The 19,988-nt window shown below is 40.9% G+C and overlaps 1 protein-coding gene across 2 annotated transcripts in view; it reads left to right on the top strand.

Moving 5' to 3' along the window:
- Positions 1-14,318, top strand: part of LOC115224712 (kinase suppressor of Ras 2-like) — a 167,634-nt gene extending 153,316 nt beyond the window's left edge. For both annotated transcript variants that reach the window (XM_029795571.2, XM_029795569.2), the window contains 8 exons: positions 719-810; positions 1,451-1,541; positions 2,794-2,882; positions 6,098-6,194; positions 8,584-8,720; positions 10,981-11,121; positions 11,980-12,109; positions 13,521-14,318. In XM_029795571.2, the coding sequence (XP_029651431.1) occupies positions 719-810; positions 1,451-1,541; positions 2,794-2,882; positions 6,098-6,194; positions 8,584-8,720; positions 10,981-11,121; positions 11,980-12,109; positions 13,521-13,679 (936 nt within the window). In that variant the 3' untranslated portion in view covers positions 13,680-14,318. The remainder of the gene's footprint in view (positions 1-718; positions 811-1,450; positions 1,542-2,793; positions 2,883-6,097; positions 6,195-8,583; positions 8,721-10,980; positions 11,122-11,979; positions 12,110-13,520) is intronic.
- The last annotated feature ends 5,670 nt before the right edge of the window (positions 14,319-19,988 follow it).

Here is a 19,988-nt window from a genome sequence, read left to right as displayed (position 1 = left end):
CATCAATGTCAGACAAGACTTGATAAGCTATGATATATCAGGGTGCTTGATCTACCCTAGGGTCTTGTCGCTACACAGCAGTACAAGGCCTTTCATTGCTTCCATTAAAACAATATGTCGCATGTGGTTAGTTTATTATGTGAAATATTTGATCCTGAAGAAATTGGTGAGGGTCTGCGTTTGGAAATAGTAAACATAAACAGTTGACGGGGTCTAGACTAGAAATAATCTTAACAAAGTTGACAGGCGCAGGAGTGGCCGTGTGGTAAGTAGCTTGTTTACCAACCACATGGTTCCGGGTTCAGTCCCACTGCGTGGCACCTTGGGCAAGTGTCTTCTGCTATAGCCTCGGGCCGACCAATGCCTTGTCAGTGGATCTGGTAGACGGAAACTGAAAGAAGCCCGTCGTATATATGTATATATATGTGTGTGTGTGTTTGTGTGTCTGTGTTTGTCCCCCAGCATTGCTTGACAACCGATGCTGGTGTGTTTACATCCCCGTTACTTAGCGGTTCGGCAAAAGAGACCGATAGAATAAGTACTGGGCTTACAAAAAGAATAAGTCCCGGGGTTGAGTTGCTCGACTAAAGGCGGTGCTCCAGCATGGCCGCAGTCAAAATGACTGAAACAAGTAAAAGAGTGAAAGAGACATGTTTTTTCCTTTTTCTTTATTATTTTGTGTATTTTTAACGCAGTGTTTTTTTCTTGTTGCTTGTAGCTGTCCGTTCAACTGAAAGAGTGGAATATTCCTTTTGAAGATATTACAATTGGAGACCGAATAGGCATAGGGCGGTTTGGTATTGTACATAAGTAAGTATCGACCTTGATTTCTGCTTCAGCTTTTATATACCATAGCCCAGTCTCTCTCTCTCTTTCACCACAACACACATCCTAAGCACACAGCATCAGTTGTGTCATCCCTTGTGAAAGGTAGGAGAGTCCAGTTTGCTGGACATTGTTGTAGAGCTGAAAAAGAGGTAATTTCTACTCTTCTCCTCTGGAAGCCATCTACTCGCAATACCAGAGGGCGCACACTCTCCTACCCTGATGTAATCTCCAAGGATACAGGCATCCAGCAACAGGACCTCCGTAATGCTATGATGGACCGTGAAGTCTGGCGTAGCATGGTAAATTCTATTGTCTCGACCACGGTTGAACAATGATGATGATGATGCATAGGCTCCAGGCACAGACAGACACACTCTATATTACGCTACTTCGGTATAAACACTTGTGTGCAATACCAGTGTCTGTAGCTGGAGCCTATACACTGTTTCTAACTATCAACTGGTGCTGTGTGTTTAGTATGCATGTTAGTATGCGCGCATGCGTGTGTGTGTGTTACGGTGACTACATGCAGTGTGTTTGTGTTTAGCTAAGGACTATAGACTGTTTGTGTAAGGCCACCAACTAAAGCCGTGTGTCCGTGTCTGTCTCTCTCTCATTGCAGAGGCCATTGGCATGGGGACGTAGCTATAAAGAAACTAAACATAGACCCGACGTCGGACTTCCAGGCACAACTGTCTGCTTTCAAATTGGAGGTAAGAAGGACTTCATTGCATCTCAGTTCTACGCAGACAAACTGCATACACACACTCACACACACTCTTTTATACACACACATACACTCTCTCTCACACACATACATACACACTTTCTCTCTCTCACACACACATACATACACTCTCTCACACACACATACATACACTCTCTCACACATACATACACTCTCTCACACATACATACACTCTCTCACACATACATACACTCTCTCACACACATACATACACTCTCTCACACACATACATACACTCTCTCACACACATACATACACTCTCTCACACACACACATACATGCACTCTCTCACACATACATACACTCTCTCACACACATACATACACTCTCTCACATATACATACATTCTCTCACACATACATACACTCTCTCTCACACATACATACACTCTCTCACACACATACATACACTCTCTCACACACATACATACACTCTCACATATACATTCTCTCACACATACATACACTCTCTCTCACACATACATACACTCTCTCACACACATACATACACTCTCTCTCACACATACATACACTCTCTCACACATACATACACTCTCTCACACACATACATACACTCTCTCATACACATACATACACACTTTCTCTCTCTCTCACACACACATACATACACTCTCTCTCACACATACATACACTCTCACACACATACATACACTCTCTCACACATACATACATTCTCTCACACACATACATGCACTCTCACACATACACTCTCTCACACACATACACTCTCTCACACACATACATACACTCTCACACATACATACACTCTCTCTACCTTTCTCTCTCACACACATACATACACGCTCTCTCACACATACATACACGCTCTCTCACACGTACATACACGCTCTCTCACACATACATACACGCTCTCACACACATACATACACGCTCTCACACACATACATACACGCTCTCTCACACACACATACACGCTCTCTCACACATACATACACGCTCTCTCACACACACATACACGCTCTCTCACACACACATACATGCTCTCTCACACATACACACACACACACGTTTTCTTTCTGTCTCAAACACATACACAAACATTCCTTCTCTCTCTCTCTCTGCAGCGTTCATACACTCACACACATGCACACGAGCATAGTCTAACAAACATACTCACATTCACACATACATGACACGGCTTCCTTATAGTTTCCATTATGTGTTCTTGTGTTTCAGGTGGCAATGCTAAAGAAGACACGACATGAAAATTTGGTTCTCTTCATGGGTGCTTGTATGAAGCCCCCAGATTTAGCCATCGTGACCAGGTACCTCTATTGTTAACATATTTATCTCTGGCCATCCTTCTTTGCTGTCTTGTCCCCTCTATTCCCTACATCGTTAGCTCCTACACGCATTTTTTTTCTCTCCTGTTTCTCTGTTGTTTTTTTTCTGTGTATCTTTCTGTCGAAGAGCGTAGGCTCGAAATGTAAAAGACTTATTCTGTTTCTATTCCTGAGCGCCATACTAATACATTTGTTTGTTTGTACTCCACCTGCCTTCGTCTTTTGTTTATTTTCGTAAACCTTCCCGTTATATATATATATATATATATATACAAATAAATGAAAGAATGGAGTTGAACGACGATTTAACAAAATTCCTTTATTCTCGACATATGTTTCGAAGACTGCATATTCCTAATTTCAAAGGAATAAGGGGTGCATTATGCCGTCTTCTCATCAGGAGAGACAAGGAACTTATGTCAGCATCATGATGAACAAAAACTTTTAGATGACTGCCCACCGAATTATCCATACTAGGATAATTCATTCAACTACTTAAATATATATATATATATATATATATATATCCCTCCATAGGCCAGTCACTGGTTCGTTGCATTTTGGTTGGGGAGAATTACAAGGGAGTGTCAATAACTCGGTGCAGAACAAAAATTTCTAGGGACTTTGTTCATAACTTTTTGCAGGGTTTTCCCCTTCCACCATTTCTTACCAGTATTTTCGCCCTTGATTGATATGCATCGGTGAAAATTATACTATACAGCCACACACTATACATGAGTGTGTGCTGGTGTGTACTTTATCACTGTATCAACCAGAGTACCATATTGTTATACACTGCTTGTCACAATGCGCTTCCTTGCATTGTAGCTTTTCAAATGATGCCACCCCACTGGCTAAGCAGACAGGCCAACATACCCTCTGAACAGAGCACCAGTCTGTCACAGCATTAACCATTTACTCCCTGCTCTAAGATTGCTGGCCTTGTGCCCAAATTTGAAACCACCGTTATTATTATTATTATTAGTAGTAGTAGTAGTACTTAGTGGTTCGGCAAAAGAGACCGATAGAATAAGTACTGGGCTTACAAAAGAATAAGTCCCGGGGTTGAGTTGCTCAATTAAAAGCGGTGCTCCAGCATGGCCGCAGTCTAATGACTGAAACGAGTCAAAGAGTAAAGAGTAAAAGAGTAGTAGTAGTAGTAGTTGTAGTGGTATCAGTAGTAGTAGTAGTAGTATTGTGGTGAGCTGGCTGAATCGTTAGCATGCTGGATGAAATGCTTAGTAGTATTCTGCCCATCGTTACGTTCTGGGTTCAAATCCCGCCAAGGTCGACTTTGCCTTTCATCCTTTCAGAGTCGATAAATTAAGTACCAGTGAAACATTGGGGGTTTGATTTAATCAACTAGTCCCCTCCCTGCAAGTTTCAGGCCTTGTGCCTCAGCGAAAATTTTGAAAAGTTCCCCCAGTTTTGTAGTTTTCGCAACTTGCAATCGATTTTCACCAAACTCATGGTGAAGCTTAATGTTACCCTAAGAAACTTAATTCTGACGTTAGTTTTCCATGCAATACCTTACCATCAGAAAAAAATCGATAAAATCATGCCATTTTGGAAAATCGCATTCAAATTCAAGATGACATATTTTCGACAATATCTTTCACAAATTGGCAGGAATTTTTTTTAAATTCACAGCGAGTATCATGTCTGCTCCAAGGAGCTATATGGCCCTTTTTATTCCAATAGGATACTTTATTACTGGAAAAATTGGTTAATTAAATCATATGTGGCACACATAGCAAACCGATTTGTGTATTAAACACAAACCACAGACTGTCTAGGGGATGCAACTCGACCTTTTTATCGCCCAAAGGGACAGCTAGGAACATCGTATACACAGAAGTATTCGAGTGAAGAGAAGACATTGCAACCTACACATGCGCCTTCGTTCCCTAGAGGGAAAGGACTAGATTGGGATTAGTCGTTGCCTACTAGGGGCTCTTACATACCCGGGCAATGCCGGGCTATGCTGCTAGTGTGTTTATAAAACATCATTTTCTCTTGGCTTTATTGAGAAAATTCTATAGGTTGTAACATATTTTGTCTTTAATCTCTTGCATTTCGGCAATTTTAACCAATCACTAGCGTCCATTTAGGTAAATAACATTCTGTGCATAATGAATATGTCCCTCCTTTAAGAAACAAATTGGGTTTATTTACATTTGTGAAGAAGAAAAGATACCCTTCCCCAACCCCTAACCCTAACTTTAACCCTAAATCTAAAATAGATTGAAATGCAATAGATTGATACTAGGGTTATAATTATGGGTGACAATTTCATACGACACCGCTACGGAAAATGAGATTTTTTTCTAGCGGTGTCAAATGAATATAGCATTTCAATCTATTTTAGATTTAGGGTTAGGGGTGGGGGAAGGGTATCTTTTTTCTTCACAAACGTAAATAAACCCAATCTGTTTCTTAAAGGAGGGACATATTCATTATGCACAGAATGTTATTTACCTAAATGGAGGTCAGTGATTGGTTAAAATTGCTGAAATGCTTGAAATTTCAGACGAAATATCTTACAACTTATAGAATTTTCTCAATAAAGCCAAGAGAAAATGATGTTTTATAAACACACTAGCAGTATCGCCCGGCGTTGCTCAGGTTTGTAAGGGAAATAACTATAAAGCATTTTTAGAGTTATAGGCAAAAAAATGGAAAAAAACGATGGTAAATTTTTATTTGAGAGTAAAAAAAGGTGGAGTTGCGTCCCCTAGACAGTTTGCGGTTTGTGTTTCTGATTCTCGACCCCATGTCGAATTTATCGATTTTTTCAGAACTGGGGGAACTTTTCAAAATTTTCGGTGCGTTAGTTTTGAATTATGACATTGGGCTATGTGTGTGTCAAGTTTCATCAGAATCGGTTGAAAGCCGTGGTCAGGGTGAGGGTACAAGCAAACAGACACACAGAAACACGCACAGACAAACTGCCGTTTATATAGAGAGAGATTCTACCAGTATACGAAGTTTAAAACTTTTTAGTTACCTAGAAATTATGTTACAAACTGCCGTTCAAACGGAAAAGATCCCAATTTATTCTTAAACACAGAAACGCTGATAGAACAGCAGAGAAAGGATAAAATGTCCATATAAAGCGGGAAAATTCTGTCAGCAACCAGCCATGAGACTCGAACTCACATCCCTTTGATTGCTATTATTGTTGTTTTTTATTTCAGCTTCTGTAAAGGGAAATCACTCTTTTCAAGCATTTACGAATTTCGTCAAAAGTTCCAATTCAGCAAAACTGTATATATCGCTACTCAAATAGCACAGGTCAGTTCTATTCCGTCTTTCCACCTGTTGGTATGCCTATGTGTGTGTGTTTAACTCTTTAGCATTTAAACTGACCAGGTCCAGCCTAAATATTCCTATCTGTTGCATACAAACAAACAATAACTCTGAGCACCTTTTCAAACCCCACCCGTGGACATGTTTACAAAGTAAGAAAACAGCACAGCTCCTTCCATGACTTCAGGAAACATTTTTTCACGCTGAAGCATGGAACAAACTGCTGGCATCAGTTGTTAGTTGGCAGAGCACTGCATCCTTCAAAACTTCCATGCTTCCTGAGTCCGCCTGTCTAACACCCGTGGACATATTTACAAAGTCAGAAAACAGCACAACTCCCATGACTTTAGGAAACATTTTTTTATGCTGAGAGTTGCTGAAGCATGGAACAAACTGCTGGCATCAGTTGTTAGTTGTCGGAGCACTGCATCCTTCAAAATTTCCATGCTTCCCGAGTCCGTCTGTCTAACACCCATGGACATGTTTACAAAGTCAGAAAACAGCACAACTCCCATGACTTTAGGAAACATTTTTTTATGCTGAGAGTTGCTGAAGCATGGAACAAACTGCTGGCATCAGTTGTTGGTTGTCGGAGCACTGCATCCTTCAAAATTTCCATGCTTCCCGAGTCCGTCTGTCTAACACCCGTGGACATATTTACAAAGTCAGAAAACAGCACAACTCCCATGACTTTAGGAAACATTTTTTTATGCTGAGAGTTGCTGAAGCATGGAACAAACTGCTGGCATCAGTTGTTAGTTGTCGGAGCACTGCATCCTTCAAAATTTCCATGCTTCCCGAGTCCGTCTGTCTAACACCCATGGACATGTTTACAAAGTCAGAAAACAGCACAGCTCCCATGACTTTAGGAAACATTTTTTCATGCTGAGAGTTGCTGAAGCATGGAACAAACTGCCGGCATCAGTTGTTAGTTGTCGGAGCACTGCATCCTTCAAAACTTCCATGCTTCCTGAGATTCACCAACACTACACCTGATTTTCTCCCCTCCATACACACACAAGCAGGTATCTGACTCATACACTGTTCGCTTTCCAGACATTTGTACATTACTGCATGTGCTTTATATGCACTTTCTGACAAGTTGTGGTGCACCTGAGCACTGTATACAAAAATTTCATTATTATATATTATATTCAAATTGGCCTTATCTGGCCTCTCACACCTAATCTACAACATTCTATAAATTAATCCCATCATCAAAATCTTGGAAGCTCAGAGATAATGCAAGATTAATTCAAAACATTGTGGATAAATAAGGATTACATTTGACAGAGAAATCTGAATGCTAAAGGGTTAATGTTAACGACATATATACCTCAGTGCTATATATGTATGAAATATTCTACTTTATGTTCAGATTGTTGGATCCAACCTCTTACACCTACCCTACAATGTCAGTCTGAAAATAAGCAATGTGTGAGAGAGCGTATGTATGTCTGAGAGAGTGTATGTATGTGTGAGAGAGCGTATGTATGTCTGAGAGAGTGTATGTATGTCTGAGAGAGTGTATGTATGTGTGAGAGAGCGTATGTATGTCTGAGAGAGTGTATGTATGTCTGAGAGAGTGTATGTATGTGTGAGAGAGCGTATGTATGTCTGAGAGAGTGTATGTATGTCTGAGAGAGTGTATGTATGTGTGAGAGAGCGTATGTATGTCTGAGAGAGTGTATGTATGTCTGAGAGAGTGTATGTATGTCTGAGAGAGTGTATGTATGTGTGAGAGAGCGTATGTATGTCTGAGAGAGTGTATGTATGTGTGAGAGAGCGTATGTATGTCTGAGAGAGCGTATGTATGTGTGAGAGAGCGTATGTATGTCTGAGAGAGTGTATGTATGTGTGAGAGAGCGTATGTATGTCTGAGAGAGTGTATGTATGTGTGAGAGAGCGTATGTATGTCTGAGAGAGTGTATGTATGTGTGAGAGAGCGTATGTATGTCTGAGAGAGTGTATGTATGTGTGAGAGAGTGTATGTATGTCTGAGAGAGTGTATGTATGTGTGAGAGAGCGTATGTGTTTGTGAGATAGCGTATGTGTGTATGAGAGTGTATGTATAAGTGAGAGAGAGAGAGCATGTGTGTGAAAGAGAGAGAGCATATGTATGGGTGTGTATGAGAGAGTGTATGTATGTGTGTGTGAGAGTGTACGTATGTGGGTGTGAGAGTGTACGTATGTGTGTGTGAGAGAGAGAGCTTATGTATGTGTGAGGGCGAGAGCATATGTGTGTGTGAGAGTGTACGTATGTGGGTGTGAGAGTGTACGTATGTGTGTGTGAGAGAAGCGTGTATGTATGTATGAAGTTTGTTATTTTTAGTTATTTATTTTCCCCCTTGTTTTCTTCTTGTTTTGTTTGCAGGGCATGGGGTACTTACATGCAAGGGGAATCATACACAAAGATTTGAAGACTAAAAATATATTTTGGGAAGAGACCGGCAAAGTTGTCATCACTGATTTTGGTTTATTCAATCTTACTAAATGGTGTCATGGAAATAGGTAAGCTCCCAGCTTCTCTCTCTCTCTCTCCCTCTCTCTTCCCTCTCTCACCTCTCTGTCTATCTTTTGTCCTCTCTCTTGTCTCTATCTCTTTCTCTCTGTCTATCTTTTGTCCTCTCTCTTCCTCTCTTTGTCCCACTCTTTCCCTATTTCTCTCTTCCTCCATCCTCTCTCTCTCTCTCTCTCATTAAACACCTACTGATCTGTGCATCTAAGGTCAATCTAACAATATTTCCACCAACCCAAAAAAACTCAGTGGCAGAATCATTAGAACATCAGAAAAAATTCCATGTGTTACATTTACAGTTCTTCACATTCCATGTTCAAATCCCACGAGTGGCAACTTTGCCTTCCAGCCTTCCATGGTCGATAAAATAAACTAGCTATCAAATACTGGGGTAGACCTAGTCAACTGATCCATTGACCCACTGGCCCTAGATTTCTGGCATTACATCAAAGCAAGAAGTTATTATTATTACTAGAATGCTGAAGACGGCAAGCTGGCAGAATTGTTGGCATGTTGGGCAAAATGCTTAGCAGTATTTTCATCTGCCGCTATGTTCTGAGTTCAAATTCTGCCGAGGTCGACTTTGCCTTTCATCCTTTCAGGGACAATGAAATAAGTACCAGTTATACACTGGGGTTGGTGTAATCAACTAATCCCCTTCCCACCAAATTTCAGGTCTTTTGCCTTTAGTAGAAAGGTTTATTATTATTATTATATGAAGGCACATGGCTTAGTGGTTACAGTTTCCGGCTTACAATTGTAAGGTCGTGGGTTCGTTTCATGGCGACGTGTTGTGTCCTTGAGCCAGATCCTTTATTTCATGTTGCTCCAAAGAAATAGGTGGTGAGCTGGCAGAATAGTTTGCATGCTGGACGAAATGCTTAGCAGTATTTTGCCCATCACTACATTCTGAGTTCAAACTCTGCTGAGGTCGACTTTGCCTTTTGTCCTTTTGGGGTCGATAAATTAAGTGCCAGTGAAACACTGGGGTCAATGTAATCAACTAATCCCTTCGCCCCAAATTTCAGACCTTGTGCCTTTAGTAGAAAAGTTTATTATTATTATTATTATTATAAGGTGACAGAATCATTAGTAAACTGGACAAAATGCTTCGTAGTATTTTGTTCGTCTTTATGTTCTGAGTTCAAATTCCACTGAGGTCGACTTTGCCTTTCATCCTTTCAAGGGTCAGTAAAATAAGTACCAGTTAAACACTGGGGTCGATGTAATCGATTCAGCCCCTCCTGCAAAATTGCTGCCCTTGTGGCAAAATTTGAAACCATTATTATATTATTATTATTATTAAGGCAGCGAGCTGGCAGAAACATTAGCATGCCAGGTGAAATACTTAGTGGTATTCCGTCTGTTTTTACGTTCTTACGCCTTGACTGGCTTCTCTGTAAAAAGCACCATCCGACCGTGGCCGTTGCCAGCCTCGCCTGGCACGTAAAAAGCACCCACTACACTCTCGGAGTGGTTGGCGTTAGGAAGAGCATCCAGCTGTAGAAACACTGCCAGATCAAGACTGGAGCCTGGTGCAGCCTTCTGGCTTCCCAGATCCCCGGTCGAACCATCCAGCCCATGCTAGCATGGAGAACGGACGTTAAACGATGATGATGATGATGTCGACTTTGCCTTCCATCCTTTCAGGATCAATAAATTAAGTACCAGTTGCGTACTGGAGTCAATCTGATCGACTGCCCCCCCTCCCCCAAAATTTCAGGTATTATGCCTAGAGTGGTAAAGATTATTATTATTGTTGTGTGGAGGTGCAATGGCCCAGTGGTTAGGGCAGCGGACTCGCGGTCATAGGATCGCAGTTTCATTCCCAGACCGGGCATTGTGAGTGTTTATTGAGCAAAAACACCTAAAAAAGCTCCACAAGGCTCCAGCAAGGGATGGTGGTGATCCCTGCTGTACTCTTTCACCACAACTTTCTCTCACTCTTACTTCCTGTTTCTGTTGTACCTGTATTTTAAAAGGGCCGGCCTTGTCACTCTCTGTGTCACGCTAAATATCCCGAGAACTACGTTAAGGGTACACGTGTCTGTGGAGTGCTCAGCCACTTACACGTTAATTTCACGAGCAGGCTGTTCCGTTGATCGGATCAACCGGAACCCTCATCGTCGTAACCGACGGAGTGCTTCCATCCATCCATTATTATTGTTGTTGTTGTTGTTGCTGTTATTGTTATTATGGCCAGAAAATTGTGTCTCTGCAGTTGTGTAATTGTTCTCCCTATTTTTGTTTCAGGAAAGGAGATTGCCTGGCAATTCCTCTCGGTTGGCTGTGCTACTTATCTCCAGAGATTATGAGGTCATTACAAGCAGGGAACACCCAGGCAGCTAACACGGAACTGCCTTTCTCTAAGAAATCCGACACATACGCATTTGGGTAAGTAGAGGCTGTCTCCCCTTCATGGTGCTCCTTAAATTGAAACTGCCCCTGCCTGTGTGTGCACCCACATGCACATATAAATTATCATCACCATCATTTAACAATCCATTGTCCATGCTGGTAAGCTGAGGGGCTGCACCAAACTCCAGTCTGATTTGGCATGGTTTCTACAGCTGGATGCCCTTCCTGATGCATCCAGCCATAGAAACCATGCTAGGTGCTTTTACATGGCTCCATACCTGACCCACGCTTGTTTGATTAGGGTTCTACTTAATCAGAACTTGACCTGGAGTTAAACAACGACTCAGTTCCTTTCTGAAATATTTGTTGTTTCTTTGCTTTAAGAAATATTTTATTTTTCTTGTTTTTAATCCATAGTGCCTGTGGATCATAAGCGAACCATCCGATCGGGCCATTGCCAGCGCCGCCCCGACTGGCCCCTGTGCCGGTGGCACGTAAAAGGCACCATCCGACTGTGGCCGTTTGCCAGCCTCGCCTGGCACCTGTGCTGGTGGCACGTAAAAAGCACCCACTACACTCATGGAGTTGTTGGCGTTAGGAAGGGCATCCAGCTGTAGAAACACTGCCAGATCAGACTGGGCCTGGTGCAGCCTTTTGGCTTCCCAGACCCCAGTTGCACCATCCAACCCATGCTAGCATGGAAAGCGGACGCTAAATGATGATGATGATGATACCTGACCCACGCTTGTTTGATTAGGGGTCTACTTAATCAGAACTTGACCTGGGGTTAAGCAACGACTCAGTTCCTTTCTGAAATATTTGTTGTTTCTTTGCTTTGAGAAATATTTTATTTTTCTTGTGTTTTTCATCCGTGAATTCCTTTTTTTCTTGCAGAACGGTTTGGTACGAACTGCTTTGTGGGGAATGGCCTTTCAAACAGCAGCCTCCAGAGAGCATTATTTGGCAGGTGGGACGAGGGATTAAACAGTCTTTGTGTCATATCATTACTTCCAGGGATGTCAAGGTGAGTTCAGACTGTAGAATTGGTCTACGTTTGTCATGGGGGGTGGGGGGGCCTCACTCTTCCCCCTCTCTCCCCCTTTGGTATTGGGGTTTATGAGCGTATTCTCTCTTTCTGTGTAATGGGGGGGGGGGGGGTGATAAGTATTTGTGCTTGTAAGATGTGTGCATGTGTGATACACGTGTGTGTGTGCATATGTATGTATGTGGATGGAAGCACTCTGTCGGTTACAACGATGAGGGTTCCGGTTGATCCGAATCAACGGAACAGCCTGCTCGTAAAATTAACGTGTAAGTGGCTGAGCACTCCACAGACACGTGTACCCTTAACGTAGTTCTCGGGGATACTCAGCGTGACACAGAGAGTGACAAGGCCGGCCCTTTGAAATACAGGTACAACAGAAACAAGAAGAAAGAGTGAGAGAAAGTTGTGGTGAAAGAGTACAGCAGGGATCACCACCATCCCCTGCCGGAGCCTCGTGGAGCTTTAGGTGTTTTCGCTCAATAAACACTCACAACGCCCGGTCTGGGAATCAAAACCGCGATCTTATGACCGCGAGTCCGCTGCCTAACCACTGGGCCATTGCGCCTCCACTGCAGTAAGCATTACTGGCTTCAACAACAGAATTGGTCTACGTTTGTCATTGGGGGGGGGGGTCCTCGCTCTTCCCCCTCTGGTATTGGGGTTTATGAGCGTATTCTCTCTTTCTGTGTAATGGGGGTGGCGGGGGCGATAAGTATTTGTGCTTGTAAGATGCGTGCATGTGTGATACACGTGTGTGTGTGTTCATGTGATGTGTATATATATGTGTGTGTGTGTGTAGTTGTCTGCAATTTGTATGTTTGTCTCACACACACACACACACACACATTAAAACATGACACATTCAAAGACAAATATCTGCAAAGTTTGTTTCAATGTTTCAGAGCATCTGGCTTCAAAGCCAAAGGTTGCATGTTCAATCCTTACTTAGCTTTTGCATTGATATCAAGTTACAGTTCTACATTTGTTTTGGTTTTTTTGTAATCTTTTTTTATTATTAATTTGCTTCCACATTCAGCCTTTTATATATATTTGCACTTGTATACACAAACACCAACTTATATGCAATAACACACACACACACAGCTGATTGTTCATCAATATTTGAGGCGGCGAGCTGGCAGAAACGTTAGCGCGCCGGGCGAAATGCTTAGCGGTATTTCAATGGTGCAACGTTGTGAGTTCAAATTCCGCCGAGGTCGACTTTGCCTTTCATCCTTTCGGGGTCGATAAATTAAGTACCAGTTACGCACTGGGGTCGATGTAATCGAATTAATCCCTATGTCTGTCCTTGTTTGTCCCCTCTGTGTTTAGCCCCTTGTGGGTAATAAAGAAATAAATATTTGAGGCCCTTCCATTTATCTATTTGCAGGATATCCTCATGGATTGTTGGGGTTTCGATCCTAAGGACCGGCCTGAGTTCAGCCAGATACCACGGGCCTTGGCTCGGATACCAAGGAAACCATTGATTCGCAGTCCCTCACATCCAGTTCATCTCTCGAGGAGCGTTGACTCTGTGTACGTTGCCTGAACAAACAGTGTGAGGGTGGACGAGTGCGGAAACTAGGGGGTGGGTGGGGTACCTGCTTGTGATGAATGAGAGCCAGCCAACCAACCAACCAACCAACAAACCAACTTTGCATGCAGCACCATTTTGTGTATATGGGGGGGGGGTGAGCGGGTGTGTCTACATTTAGGTGAGTACATGTCTGCATACACACACATATATCTATCCATCTTCCATCTGTATGTGTGTATATATATATACACACACACACACATGCATGTATATACGTATGTGCTTATTTATCTGGCATTCTCTCTCTATCATAAATATATATCTTAGAGAGAGAGAAAGTGAAAAATACATAAGTGTCTGTGTGTCTACTGTTTATGCCATGTGAATTTAGAAACTTTGAGAGAACGTGAAATAATTCATTTTTAACTGTTGAACTCAAAGCAGATAAAGCTGTAACCAATGACCTGTAAATATCAGCTTAAAACCCCTTTTTGGATAGGTGAAGTCCCATGTACAGCCTTTGACTTTCTTGACCCCAAAAGGGTTTTTGACCCTATACTTACATGCTGTTTATGTATACTACCCTGATGAGTTCCACAGTTAAAAATAATACATACATATTTGTGTGTGTATATATATATATATATATAGGCGCAGGAGTGGCTGTGTGGTAAGTAGCTTGTCTACCAACCACATGGTTCCGGGTTCAGTCCCACTGCGTGGCACCTTGGGCAAGTGTCTTCTACTATAGCCTCAGGCCAACCAAAGCCTTTTGAGTGGATTTGGTAGACGGAAACTGAAAGAAGCCCGTCGTATATATGTATATATATATATATATGCGTGTCTGTATTTGTCCCCTAGCATTGCTTGACAACCGATGCTGGTGTGTTTATGTCCCCGTTACTTAGCGGTTCGGCAAAGAGACCGATAGGATAAGTACTGGGCTTACAAAAGAATAAGTCCCGGGGTCGAGTTGCTTGACTAAAGGCGGTGCTCCAGCATGGCCACAGTCAAATGACTGAAACAAGTAAAAGAGTATATATATATATATATGTGTGTGTGTGTATCTATGTATGTGTGTATATCTAAGTGTGTGTATATGCATGTTTGTGTTTATGTATGTGTCTGTGTATTGAGTATGAGTTTGTGTGTGTGGATATATGTATGGTTTGTACAGAGTAATCTGAAACGGAGAATAGCTATGCACCACGGTTGGACAGAGGCATTAAAGTTGATTGCGGAAGGACTTTGTCGTGTAAACTGACACACGCGACGGTCGTTGGTTGTCAACACTTTCCAGGGGTGGTGCTGTGTCGACGTTTTAAATTGACGGGGGAAGAAACGACTTTTGTGATTGGGACGTGAAAATAATTGCAAAAGCAGTTGGTCCAGTTGTGTTTGTTTTCTTCCCGTTTTGCGTAGATTTAATGTTCATGATGTGTGTGTGTCAGTGGGAGGGGGTGATGGTCTGTGTACGTGTGTGTGTGTATATGCATAAGGGTGTGTGTGATTTACAGCTATTTCTTGGCCATCTTGTGTGTGTGTGTGTTGGTAAATACATATGCACGTACGTAAATGTGTATGTTAGTAAATACAAATGTGTGTTTATGTATATATGTGTGTATGTATATTATGCATATATATGTATGTATATATATATATATGTGTGCGCGTATATATGTATATGAGTGTGTGTGTATATATGTATGTATATGTATATAATATATTTGTATGTATATATACATATATGTATATGTGTATATAATATATTTGTATGTATATGTGTCTATATGTATATATACATGTATGTGTATATATGTATATATATGTATGTGTCTATATGTATATATTTGTATGTATATGTGTATATATGTATGTATATGTGTCTATATGTATATATACATGTAGGTGTATATATGTATATATATATGTATGTGTCTATATGTATGTATATATATGTATGTGTCTATATGTATTTGTATATATATATAGATATGTATGTATGGATATATGTATATATATATAGATGTATGTATGTATGGATATATGTATATATATATAGATGTTTGTATGTATGTATATTTGTATGCATGTATGTATATTTGTGTAATTATATGTGTGTGTGTGTGCATATATATGTATGTATATATGGGCGTGTGTGCATATGTATGTATGTGTGTATATATATATATATATGGATGTGTGTGTGTGTGTGTGTATATGTGTATAAATACATATATATATATGTGCATGTATATATGCACGTACAAACCCCAACATATACAATTATAGGCTAATCCTTATATATATACACCTACTCCTTGTGTCTGTCGGAGAATGTCTTCTGCTTCCGCCCTGCCCCTTTCTCGTCTCAAAGACATCCAGTTTGGGTTTCAATTGTCAAAACTGGAATATGTCTCTCTTTTCGATTCTAAAACATTTTGGTTTCCCATTTTACTCCTGCGAAATGTGTGTTGCGTGTTGGCAAGTATGCAGATCCTCATGTAACACCTATCGTGTGTGTGTGTGTGTACGTCTGGTGGGGGAGACAGCAGGGTGGGTAGGTAAGGAGCTGTCATTGTCCAGTGTTGAATGTCTCTGATTCTCATCCTTTATGTCCATTGCAATCACCACCATCATCATCATCACCTTCATAGTCATCATCATCATCATCATCATCATCATGACCATTGCTACTATTAATAATAATAAGAAGACTTGTAAGTGGGGGGGGGAGGTAAATGTGACCCCGGGATGCTACCCCCCACCAGACTGAATGATTCTTGATGTTGGGTTTTTCTCCCCATTTCAGCTTTGCATTCACTTCCTGCTGTTATGAACTTTTTGCTTCTTATCTCTCTGGGGGGTGTGGTGGGCCAGGGGTCAGTAAAATAAATACCAATAAAATGCAAATGCCAGGAAAGAGAATGGATTGATCCTTGATTCAGTCAGCAATTTAGTTCTTTCCTTTAAATAAAATATTTTAAAAAAAAATTTTAAAAAGAAGAAAAAAAACGAAAAAAAAAGGGTAACTTAAGCCTTGTCAATAGAAAAATATGGTCCAGAAATTTATTGCAGACACTGTCTTTTTAATTTTCTCGTTAATAAGGTCATGTGATTTTGGATTATCAGCTTCCTCTTTAAACATTGATAAAATTTTAATTCTTACCTTCTACACCTGAGCAGTTTGATCAAGTATCATCAAGTACCTTACACCTGGATGTGTACATCACACCTGCCTGAGTTGGTTTGGTCTTTGTTAATCAGGTTTCTTACACCTGCCTGGGTTGGTTCAGTTCCTGTCTCCAGGTGTCTTACCCCTGGATGTGTACAAAGCACTCTTTTACTTGTTTAAGTCATTAGACTGCAGCCATGCTGGAGCACAACTTGAAGCATTTTAGTTGGTCATATTGACACCAGTACTTAATTTTTTTCAAGTCTGGTATTTTATCAATCTCTTTGTTGAACTGCTAAGTTACGAGACCCGAACACAGAGCATCGTTTTTCAAGCGGTGTCAACAAAAAGACAGACACGTAAACAAATACGCACATGCACATATAAACATATAAATATATATATATGTATATCTATATATACACGTGACGGGCTTCCTCACAGTTTCCGTCTCCCACTTTCACTTGCAAGGTTTTGGTCAGCCTGAGGCTATAGTAAAAGATGCCACACGATGGAACCGAACCTGAAGCCACATGGTTGCAAAGTAACCTTCTGAACCATTTAACCATTAGACTGGATTCGAATTAGGAATGTTTTAGTTTTAAAGTAGGCGGGGGGTCATAACCAGGACCCTTTATTTCAGAACTAGTAAATTTGATCCTCATTCTTATTTTAAAAATAAAACTTCCTAATTTGAAAAAGTTGTCCCGGATCAAACCCAGCCTGGTATTGTGTACACATCTTGGAATGAAAGGTATGTGATGAGGATTGACTATTAACCTTCTGCCTGTCTGAAACATTTTCATAAGTTTGTCCTAAATGTCCGTGCTTGTTTCCAAAATTTTAGTTAGCCCTTATTGCATACATTCTCAAGTAATACCAAGCTTTCCTTTCATCAGTTCCAAGTTTACTCGGTGGTTGAAAAAAATAAAACTGGGAATGTATCATATACATGATGCATGGACACCAGAAAAATGTGTCCTACGTATCGCATGTGAAAAGAAAAACCAGGCGATGGGTTAAGGAGAGGAACAGATATTGAGTGTCTCAAACTCCGTTGTATGAGTTAAGGAGTGTAACAGAGGAGTGACTCGAACTCCACAATATGAATTAACCCTTTGTCTGTCCGAAACATTTTCACAAGTTTCTCCTAAACATTCATTCTTTTAGTTAGTGCTCATTTCATACGTTCTGAGCGATATAAAGCTTTGCTTTCATAAGACCCAAGGAGGTTGAGAAGATATTGGGATATTTGAGTGCATCAGGTATGATGCATGGACACCAGGGGAGTGCGTTTTGTGTATCACCGGTGATACAGAGGACAGGTGAAAGGTTAAACTGATCAGAACATGGCACAGGTGTAAATGTTAGGATTATCTTTCATCTCTAAAGATTAATTTAATGATCTGATAATTATTAATTTAATCAACAACAGACAGCTCACCGTCAGAAGACGTTGCTATAAGGGTGTCCCTGTAACTGTTAAAATTGTTTCTTACCTGGCTTATTTGACCCCCGAAAACATATGTACCGAATGTAGTGTTGCTGCTGTACGCTCTACCCCCAATGTATTACTGGTATGGCTGCTGCTGTTGTCTTTGTGTCATTACTCTCACTGCTAACTATTCCACTAGTGTAATCACGTGCTGAGCCAACAAGGCAGCCTCAACCAGCTGGAAGTAGCAGTCAAATCTCCCTCAGTTCATCACCGCTATCATCTTTGAAACACACATTAGATAACGGGTTGGTTCGTGGTTTGCTGTGTCTGAGGAAAAGCCACGGCTGGAGTGCCTTTCGTCTTTGGCCTGCTTTGATCAGGGCCCACTTGGGACTAACAACCATCACCTCAACAACAACAACAAAAACAAAGTAGCCTTTGTGTGGTTGTCTAACCTGCTAGAAACAGCAGTTACCCTCCTCCCCCTCTTTCTTCCCTCATTTTCTTCAACAAGAGGAATGGACACGTGAGAAAATGCAATCTTTGTGAGGCCCCGGAGGAAAAGAAATGAAACAGTAACGCTGATCATAGATTTACTTGAGCAGAGTTGGCCTGGGGTTAAAAACATATCTTCTACTATATGTGTATGTATGTGTGTATATATATGTATATACGTATCTGTATATATGTGTGTATATATACATATATATATGTATGTATATACGTATGTATATATATATATATGTATGTATATACGTATGTATATATATATGTATGTATGTATATACGTATGTATATATATGTACGTATGTATATATATGTATGTATATACGTATGTATATATATGTATGTATGTATATATGTATGGAAATGTATGTATGTATATACGTATGTATATACGTATGTATATATATGTACGTATGTATATATAGTATGTATATATATATGTATGTATATATATGTACGTATTTATATGTATGTATGTATATATATGTATGTATATATATATATGTATGTATATATGTATGTATGTATGTATATATATATGTATATACAGACCACCACCATCCACCACCACCAAGATTCCCATCCTCCCAGTATTGGTACTACCAGTTACCAATTCTTACCACAACCATCACTGGATGCTTTCAATTCGACCCCCCCCCCATATTCTTGCATTCTCATATCATCATCATCATCACCACCACCACCACCTCCTCCTCCTCTCCAGTATTGTTCTAATACTCTCCTCTTTCTGTCCCTCTCCTCTTTTCTCCCCCTCTTCCCCCTCTCTCTCACACACTCACTTTCTTTCCCTATTTTCGGTCTGCTTCTCGTACTTTCAGTAAATTCATTCTTCTTAAAAATCTCTCTCTTTCTCTCACAAACCCGCTCACTCATTCACTCTCTCTATTTCTACCTTTCTCTCTCTCTCTCTCTCACAATACTCACTTTCTCTCACACACTCTGCCTCTCTCTTACCCTACCTTTCTGTCTCACTCTGCCTCCCTCTCTCTCACACACACACTCCCTCCCTCCATCTCTCACTCTGCCACCCTCTCTCTTACACACTGCTTCTCTCTCTCCCACATTCTCCCTCCCTCCCTCTCTCTCACACACACTCCCTCCCTCCATCTCTCACTCTGCCACCCTCTCTCTTACACACTGCTTCTCTCTCTCTCTCCCACATTCTCCCTCCCTCCCTCTC

The sequence above is a fragment of the Octopus sinensis genome, linkage group LG26, assembly GCF_006345805.1.
Source record: "Octopus sinensis linkage group LG26, ASM634580v1, whole genome shotgun sequence".
Lineage (NCBI taxonomy): Eukaryota > Metazoa > Mollusca > Cephalopoda > Octopoda > Octopodidae > Octopus > Octopus sinensis.
This window is presented reverse-complemented; position numbering and strand designations above follow the sequence as displayed.